Source organism: Orycteropus afer, unplaced genomic scaffold (assembly GCF_000298275.1).
Source record: "Orycteropus afer afer isolate SDZICR_OR568_19922 unplaced genomic scaffold, OryAfe1.0 scaffold00020, whole genome shotgun sequence".
Taxonomy (NCBI): domain Eukaryota; kingdom Metazoa; phylum Chordata; class Mammalia; order Tubulidentata; family Orycteropodidae; genus Orycteropus; species Orycteropus afer.
This window is the reverse complement of record NW_006921607.1, coordinates 2,553,076-2,562,983: the sequence shown is the minus strand read 5'-3', so window position 1 is coordinate 2,562,983 and position 9,908 is coordinate 2,553,076. Positions and strand designations below refer to the sequence as shown.

The following is a 9,908-nucleotide window of genomic DNA, read 5'->3' as shown; positions in this document are numbered from 1 at the left end:
CATGCTCATGAGGAACCTGTACATAGACCAGGAGGCTGTTGTTCAAATAGAACAAGGGGATACTGCATGGTTTAAAATCAGGAAGGGAGTGTGTTAGGGTTGTATCCTTTCACCATACTTATTCAATCTGTATGCTGAACAAATAATCCGAGAAGCTGGACTATATGAAGAAGAACACAGCATCAGAATTAGAAGAAGACTCATTAACAACCTGTGATATCCAGACAACACAACTTTGCTTGCTGAAAGTGAAGATGACTTGAAGCACTTACTGATGAAGATGAAAGACTTCAGTCTGCAGAATGGATTACATATCTACATAAAGAAAACAGAAATCCTCACAACTGGACCAATAACCAGCATCACAACAAATGGAGAAAAGATTGAAGTTCTTAAAGATTTCATATTACTTGGTTGGCAAAGAATGCTGTGAGTACCGTGGGCTGCCAAAAGAACTGACAAATCTGTTCTGGAAGAAGTGCAGCCGGAATGCTCCTTGGAAGCAAGAATGAACAGACTTCATCTCACTTACTTTGGTGATGTTGTCAGAAGGGACCATTCCCTGGAGAAGGATATCATGCTTGTAAAGCGGAGAGTCAGTGAAAAAGGGGAAGGCCCTCAACAAGATGGATTGACAAGTGGCTGAAATGATGGGCTCAGGTATAGCAATGATTGTGAGGGTGGCACAGGACCGGGCAGTGTTTCATTCTGCTTCACATGGGGTCACTATGCGTCGGAGCCGACTCGATGCCACCTAACAATAACAACAGTTGCAATATTTTGGAGAGCACTTATAACTTACCAGCATCATACTAAGTGTTTTCTATTAATTCACTTCTATCTCCTTTAAACAATCTTCTGAGGAAGGTACTGTTATTATACTTATAATACTATATTGTGTTATATATTACATTACATTACATTATGTTGTGTTACGTTATGTTATGTTACATTACGTTATATTATATTATATAAATGATGAAACTAGGTCAAGGAAATTTTCAGTATCTTGCCCACTGATCTCAAATCTCTGCAGCACTGTCCACTAGAACTTTTTGTAATGACAGAAATATTCCATGTCTGCTCTTCCAATATAGTTGCTTCTAGCCACGTGACTGTTGAGCAGTTGGAATGTTGCTAGTGTGACTAAGGAACTGAATTTTTCATTTTGATTAATTTTTAATTTAGTTTTAATAGCCACATCAACTCTAGCGAAAAGAGTCAGGGTGTGAGCAGAGGCATGTGTATACCACAACTAAATGGAGGAGCAGGATTTAAACTAGAAATTTAATATCCCAAAGACCACTTGTGAGTGTCAAAACTGCCAACAAGAGCCAGCATAGTCCAGTGGTTCCCACACAGGCCTTAGAGGAAGTCACTCTGCATAATAGTTCTTAGATATTTGAAGAAAATCATTGAATATACCATTGTGAATTGGCCAGGAGCCAGTTCTAATCCTAGAATTATAGCCTGAAGACAAACTCTAGGTATTTTTGAGAGACAACATGAGCTGAATTGTTTCCATGACAATGAACCCAGAGGAAGTTCCACGTTGGTCTTATGGCTACGTCATAGGCAACTTTCTCCCCAGTAGAGCATAGGAAAAGTCCATTTTTATCTTTCTCAGGAATGTGTCAGATACAGAACACCACTGTGGTTTGAGATGTTTCAGGTACCAAGGCCATGAAACTTGTGAGCCAGTGTGGTGATCCAGCTATTAGCCGTAGCCAAAATGGCAGCCCCTTATGGAAAATTTTTCATTCATAGTCCGTTTGCAACAGAGCTTTTTCTTCCAGAAAAGCAGTGGTGAGTGGTGGCTTTGGATCTGTGGGGCATAGATACGATTCTTTGTGTCACATGCACTTTGCAATATTTGTAACCCATCCTCTCCTTTTTACAGTGGGAAAAACAGAATGTACGATGTCATCCAAGAGACCATTGAAACTGATTTCCCAACCTTCCTAGGAAAGATCTTTGCTTTTCTTGCCAATCCAGGCCTGATCATTCCAGCCATCCTGCTGATGTTGTAAGTTGGCCAGAGCCCATTTTTCAGTATCTTGCCCAATGCTTGTTCCATGCTCTGTTGCATGGAAACTTCCCCTTGCGGTTGAGATGTTGCTTGACAAGCCCTTCTTTCTTGCCCTCTGTGTTAGTCTGGATTCTCCACAAGTGGACCATGAGAAAAGGACTCAAATTCAAGTAGTTTATTTGGGGAGATAAGTGGAGAAGTGATACAGGAAAGGGAAAGTTCTCTCTTAGTCTTGCTACACTTAATGACTTGATCCTGCTGGGAACTCTTGGAGAGAGTGTAGAACTTATACCTCAGAGTTATCCCACTCTAATGGTAGAGACTTGGGGCATTTGTAGACTAGCTCTCATAAACCATTGGTTGAGGGCTACCAGGAGATGAGAGGATAATTTCCAGCAATTTTGACCAGTTGTGTTCATGGGTAGAATGATTTCTGTAAGGGACTGAAAAGGAAGCCTCAGGCACAGACGTACTGGTAGTGGCAAATCTTTCCGAGAGAAAGCTGATAGATAGTGTCCAAGGGACATGGTGGGCACTGCCATTACCTACAAAGCCCTCTACCACAATGTACGTCTCAAAAATCAACCATCAAAAACCGTATGTCAGTTCTACTCTGACACACATGAGGTCAACATGATTCAGAACGACTCAATCGCAATTGGTACAGAATACTAAGGGCTGGGTGTCCTTGGGAAAATTACTTCATCACTCTCATCTGTAGAGATGGGAATTCATTCTTTCTACTTCATGTGCATGTGGCACAGAGACAAGCACAGGGCAGGTGCCCAGGAGATGTGTGACTTCTTTTGCGAAAAAGAAACCTTGCCACGCTCCGACCCCTCAGACTGCCCAAAAGAGAAGTGATCCCTTAGGCCAATCCTTGCTGAGCTCTCTCAAAAGTAGAGATGTGTAGGTAATGGCCACACTTAATAGACTAGAGAAGGGAGAAAGAGGGAGGAGCAGGGGCTTCTTGACCTTGTCCAGGTTGAGTGAGGAACATAGGATGGTAGAATAACCCCTTGACCTAATGAAAAGGCATGGCATCTGTTCCAGAAATCCCTGACTTGGTTCCTTTGGAAAGGTGTGGGATTTTGTCCTTCCCAAGATGGTAGGAACCAGGAGACATGTTTCTCTCTTGCAGCCTGGCCATCTACTATTTGAACTCAGTTTCTAAAAGCCTTGCTCGAGCTAATGCCCAGCTGAGGAAGAAAATCCAAGCGGTGAGTCTACCAGAAATTTCCTCCTAGAGGGTAAAAACATCTCATGTTTTTATGTTTTTCCAAATTTGCTCTGCAAGGTCAATTGCATTTGCTTCCTTTAAAATCAAATCTAAAAACATCTATATTACAGGAAGTAGCCTTGTGAGATTCAACAGCAGCATCTATGTTCTAGGGGTACTTCAAGGTACATAACAATAATGATTGAAATTATGGGAGGTTGCTAAAGAACAGAGGATTTTTTTTTTTTTTTTACTTTTATTGTGGTGAAAACATACACAAGACATTTGCCAACATAACTTTCACATTTACAGCTCAGGGGCATTAATGACATTTTTCATGTTGTGCCACCATTATTGCTATCCTTTTCCAAAATTTTCCACCACCATTAGCATAAATAGTGGACTGATACAATATTTGTCCTTCTGTGATTAACTTCTTTCACCCAGCATAATGTCCTCCAAGTTCATCCATGTTATGCAGTGTTTTGCAGACTCTACATTATTCTTTAGTGTTTCATAGTAGTCCATTGGGTGTATGTACCACAGTTTGCTATTCCATTTGTTTTCATTATCTAGTGCTGCTATGGGAGCTCTGGTAGTGTAGTGCTTGGACCCGCATATACTTCATGTGTTTGTTTGCTGCCTGAATAACATCTTTAGTGAAGGGTCTGTTCATGTCTTGTACCCATTTTTAAATTGGATTTTTTGTCTTTTTAAAGATGAGGTGTTAGAGTCTTCTATAAATTTTAGAGATAAGTCTTTTGTCAGATATGTCATTGCTGATTATCTTTTCTCAAAGATTATCTTTTCTCTTTTTACTCTTTTGGAGAAGTCTTTTGATGCATATAAGAATTTAATTTTTAAAAAGTCCCAATCATCTACTTTATCTTCTGCTGTTTATACATTTTGGGTTATGCTTGATAGTCTATTTATGCCATAAATTAGGGGACCCAAATCTGCCCCTATTTTTTCTTTGATGAACTTTATAGTTTTAGACTTTGATCGATCTGGATTTAGTTTTTGTGTATGGTGTGAGATATGAATCTTGTTTCATTTTTCTGCAAATGGGCATCCAGTTTTGCCAACACCATTTGCTAAGAGACTATCTCTTCTCCATTTAATGAATTTCAGCCCTTTGTGAAAGATCAGTTGACCATAGGTTGATGAATCGATATCTGGGTTCTCAATTGTGTTCTACTGGTCTATGTGTCTGTTGTTGTACCAATACCAGGCTGTTTTGACTACTGTGGCTGTATAGTAGGTTTTGAGATCTGGGAGTGTGCGACCTCCTACTTTGTTCTTCTTCTTCAGTAGTGCTTTGCTTATCTGAGTTCTCTTTACTTTCCACATAAAATCAGTGATTGGTTTTTCCATATCTTCAAAGAATATGATGGAATCTGGATTGGGATTACATTTAATGGGTAGGTTGCTCTGGGCAGTATTGACATTTTCACAATGTTCAATCTTCTTACCCATGAGTATGGAATGTTCTTCCATTTATGTAGATCTCTTATGGTTTCTTAAAGTAGTGTTTTGTAATTTTATTTGTAAGGTCTTTTGTGTTCCTGGTAAGATTTATTCCCAAGTATCTTATCCTTTTGGTAGCTATTATAAATTATATTGATTTCCTTATTTCCTTTTCAGAGATCTCTTTGCTGGTGTAGAGGAATCTAACTGATTTGTATGTTGATCTTGTATCTTGCCACTATGCTAAATCTCTCAATTACTTTCAGAAGGGTTTTTTTGTTTTGTTTTGTTTTGTTTTTTGCTGATTCTCTTGTGTTTTCTGGGTATAGGATCATATCATCTGCAAATAGGGATAGTTTTACTTCTTACTTACCAATCTAGATGCCTTTGTTCTCCCTTTCTGGTCTTATTGCCCTGGCTAGGACTTCCCATACAATATTGAATAGAAGTGGAGATAGAGGGCATCTTTGTCTGGTTCCTGTTTGTAAGGGGTTTCAGTCTCTCTCCATTGAGAATAATGTTGGCTGTTGGTTTTGCATATATGTCCTTTATTATGTTGAGGAATGTCCCTTCTATTCCTGTTTTTCTGAGAGTTTATATCAGGAATGGATGTTGGATTTTATCAAATGCCTTTTCTGCATCTATTAATATGATCATGTGATTCTTTATTTTACTTATGTGATGGATTATGTTGATCATTTTTCTAATGTTGAACCATCCTTGCATACCTGGTATGAATCCCACTTGGTCATGATGTATTATTTTTTTATATATGTTGTTGGAGTCCATTGGCTAGGATTTGCTGAAGATTTTTGCATCTATATTCATGAGGAATATTTGTCTGTAATTTTCTTTTCTAGGGATGTCTATGCCTGGTTTTGGTATCAAGGGTTATGCTTGCTTCATAAAATGAATTTGTGAGGATTGCCTCCTTTTTTTATGTTCTGGAATAGTTTGAGTAGGATTAGTGTCAATTCTTTTCTGAATGTTCAGTAGAATTCTCCAGTGAAACCATATGGGCTTGGACTTTTTCTTATTGGTAATTTTTTTATGACCTGTTCAATTTCTTCTTTTGTTATGGTTCTGTGCAAATGCTCTACCTCAGTCTATTTAGGTAAGTAGTGTGTTTCTAGAAATCTTCCTATTTCTTCTAGATTTTCAAATGTGTTGAACTACAGTTCTTCATAGTATCTTGATATTATTCTTTTTATTTCTGTTGGTTCTGTTGTGACGTCACCCATTTCATTCTTATTCGTTATTTGCATCTTCTTCTTTTCCTTTGTTAAATTTGGCAGTGGTTGGTCAATTTTATTAATCTTTTCACAGAATCAACTTCTAACCTTAGTGATTTTTCTATTGTCTTTCTATTTTTTGTTTCATTTATTTCTGCTCAAATTTTGATTATCTCTTTTCTTCTGGTGACTGTAGGTTTTTTGTGCTGCTCTTTTTCTAATTGTTGGTGATGTTGGATTAAGGTGTTGATATTGGCTCTTTCTTCTTTTTTGATGTGTGCATCTATTGCTATAAATTGCCCTCTGATAACTGCATTTGCTGTGTCCCAAAGATTTTGGTATATTGTGTTTTTATTCTCATTTCATCCAAGGAATTTTTATTTCATTTTTCATTTCTTCTATTACCTAGTCATTTTTAAGGAGGGTGTTATTCAATTTCCATGCATTTGCTCTTTTTCCATTGATCTTCCTATTGTGATTTCTGATTTTATAGCATTGTGATCTGAGAAGACACTTTGCAGTATTTCAATGTTTTGTTTTGTTTTTAATTTATTGAGGCGTGCTTTGTGGCCTAACATATAGTCTGTCCTGGAGAATGTTCCATGTGCACTAGAAAAGAATGTACTGTTGTTGGGTAAAGTGCTCTGTAGATGTCTATAAGCTCAAGTTGGTGGATTGTATTGTTTAGTTTTTATGCACCTTTGTTGAGTTTCTTTCCAGTTCTATCTTTTATTGGAAGTGGTGTATTACAGTCTCCTCCTATTACTATGGAGTCATCTATTTGTCTTTTCAATTCTGTTAAAGTCTGATTTATGTATTTTGAGGCTATTTCACTGGGTGTGTAAATGTTTATTATGGTTGTGTCCTCTTGTTCAATTGATCCTTTAATCATTATATAATGTCCTTCCTTGTCTCTTATGGTGTTTTTTGTCTAAAAGTCTATTTTATCATAAATTAATATTGCCACTCCTGCTCATTTTTTACTGCCATTTGCTTGATATATCTTTTTCCAACATTTTATTTTCAGTCTATTTTTGTCTTTGTGTCTAAGGTAAGTCTCTTGTAGACAGCATATTATTGGGTCATGTTTTCTTATCCAGTCTGCAACTGTCTGTTTGAATGGTTCATTTAATCCATTTACATTCAGTGTAATTATCAACAAGTCTGAATTTATTAATGTCATTTTGTTATGTGTTTTTTCATGGTGTTGTGGATTTCTTTCTTCTGTATAATTTTCTGTGTTGAGCTTATTCTGCTTATGAATTTTGTTATCATTTCCTTCATTGCTATTTAGTATTTGCTAAATATTTTTGCCTCTCCTCTTTATTATTCTGATGTGAAAGTTTATCATATATTTCATTGTGCTTACCCTGTGATTTATAGTTTTCTTGTCAAATTTAGAACAGTTTGTTCTATCTCTCAATTGTCTTGACTTCCTCACCATTTAGAAGGCACTTGACTGCTAACCAGAAGGCTGGTGGTTCAAACCCATCAGCCACTCCTTGGAAGGAAGATGGAGCAATCTACTTCTGTAGTGATACTACCTCAGAAACCCAAGGAGGGATCGCTATGAGTCAGGTCCAACTTGATGGCACATAACAACAACAACAACATAACTACCCTATTTATGCCCTCTTTTTGGCTTATAGTTGTCCTTATTTACCAATTAATGGTTCCTTGTTTACAGTCTTGTAAGCTAATTTTACTTTGGATACTTCTACAACTGTGTTGGTTTCTGAATTATGTCATCATGTGTATTAATCATCAGTTGATGCTTGCTGTTGTTGGTTCTCTGTCTGAAGGACTCCCTTTGACATCTTTTGTAAGGTTGGTCTGGTTTTAACAAATTCCCATAGTTTATGTTTATATGGAAATGTTCTAATTTCACCATCATATATGAGAGACAATTTTGCTGGGTATATAATTCTTGGTTTGAAATTTTTTCCTTTCACTTTATATATATCATCACATTGCCTTCTCTTCTACATGGTTTCTGCTAAGAAATCAGAGCTTAGTCTTTTTTTTAAAAAAAAAAAAATTATTTTGATTTGGGTGAAAGTTTACAGAGCAAATTTACTTTCCATACAGCAGTTCACACACACTTTGTCTCATAATATTTACTGCAATGCAACAGCTCCCCTCCCACTTCTTTCCTGTGTCCTTCCCTCCCATGCACTCCTGCCCCACAAGCTGTCAGAGCTTAGTCTTATCAGTTACCCTTTGTAGGTAACTTTTTATTTTTCTCATGCTGTTTTCAGGATTCTTTCTTTGTCTTTTTGGTTTTGGTGAGTTTGATTATGATATGTCTCAGTGATTTCCTTTTGACGTCTATTCTCTTTGGGGTTCATTGAACTTCTTGAATTGGTATCTTGTTCTTGTTTTTCATCATATTAGGGAAACTCTTCTCCAACAAATCTTTAACAATTTTCTCTGTGGTTTTATTTGTCTCTTCCTGTTCTGGAATTCCAGTTAAAAACAAACCGAACCAAACTCACTGCCATTGAGTCAGATCTGATTCATAGCGACACCTCTTGGGTTTCTGAGGTGGTATCACTATGGAAATAGATTGCCCAACCTCTTGATGATATCTTACATGAATCTTAGGGTTTCTTCATTTTGTTTTGATCATTTTTCTGATTGATCCCTTAACAAAGTAGTATTGAGGTATTTCTCTTTAATCTCACTAAATCTGTCTTCCATTGAGTCAATTCTACTCCATTGCCCATTTAATGTGTTATCTATTTCTGAATCTTAGTATTAATCTTCTGGATTCCTAGGTTTTTTTGGTATCTTTTCTAATTTTTTGTTTATTTTGTCAGTTTGTTTCTTGTACTGTTTTCCTAAATTGTTCTAGAGTTTTTTTTCTGTGTTTTCCTTAATTTTGTCAGTGTTTTCCTGAATATTGTTAGTGTCTTCCTTGATCTGTCTCTCAATCCATTGAAGGTACCTAAATGCAATTCTTTGGAATTCCTTATCAGGGAGTTCTAATGCTGCTTTTTCCTCAAGGTTGTTTTCTGGGTTTATATCCTGGTCCCTTGTTTCCACTACTTTATCTTGCTTCTTTGTGTAGACTGGGATGGTCAATTGTCTCTGAGACATTATGATGTTGTTGTATTATGTTTAATCTGTGGTTGTATGTTGATGTGATTAGCCCAAGATTTTTTTTCCCCTTTATTTTGTTTTGATGCATCTGTGTGAGCAGGGTACTGTGCTCCTCTATTCACCAGTTGGTAGCACTTAGATACCACCTGTATGTCTCCTGTTGGGCATAATAGAGAATGAGAATATGTACACAGATCTCTGTTAGCTGTTCATGAAGAGCAGTTGAGGATGAGAGAGCTGGTATTGGCTGCTGTCTATCATAGGTCAGTGCAAAAACTACAAGGAGGCCACATGTCCTGACCTCCTCTAGCCCTACAAGGGGAAGGAAGGATTACCAGCAGTAAACCAAGGCCTATTACTGCAAGGCCAGACATGCTGCCTCCCTCCAGCCCTTTCACCAACCGTTCCTCCCAAAGTACCCACCACCTCTCTCCTGGGTTTGATAATTCGCTGCAGTGGCCACACAGAACTCACAGATTATGAGGTTTATTAGGGAAGCACCAGGCTACAATTTGAGTTCAAGAAAAATGCTCAGTCTCTCTCCCAGCCCACCGTCCCTCAGCCAACAGTCTCTCACAGTCTCTTTCCCGGCAGTACTGGTCCCTTGGTGTCTCACTCAGCAATGCATGTCTCTTGCGTCTCTTTCCCAGCAGCATGTGTCTCTTTCCAGAGCGTGTGTCTCTTTCAGCAGCACGTCTTCCTCGACCAGCAGTCAGAGAGAGTTCTGCCTCTAGGAGGCCTCCTTTAAGCCCCGGCAGGGTGGTCAAACTAGCCAATTATAGCATCAGAACTCTAAGCACCTGAGAGAGAGAGTGGGCACCTCCCAGAACATTGTTTTGTGCCACTCCCAACAGAAATA

General features: G+C 37.9%; 1 protein-coding gene across 1 annotated transcript in view; it reads left to right on the top strand.

Moving 5' to 3' along the window:
* TMC2 (transmembrane channel like 2) overlaps positions 1-9,908 on the top strand; it is a 175,258-nt gene that overhangs the window by 161,555 nt on the left and 3,795 nt on the right. The window contains exons 15-16 of the mRNA XM_007934687.2: positions 1,901-2,026; positions 3,171-3,249. Coding sequence (XP_007932878.2) covers positions 1,901-2,026; positions 3,171-3,249 — 205 coding nt within the window. The remainder of the gene's footprint in view (positions 1-1,900; positions 2,027-3,170; positions 3,250-9,908) is intronic.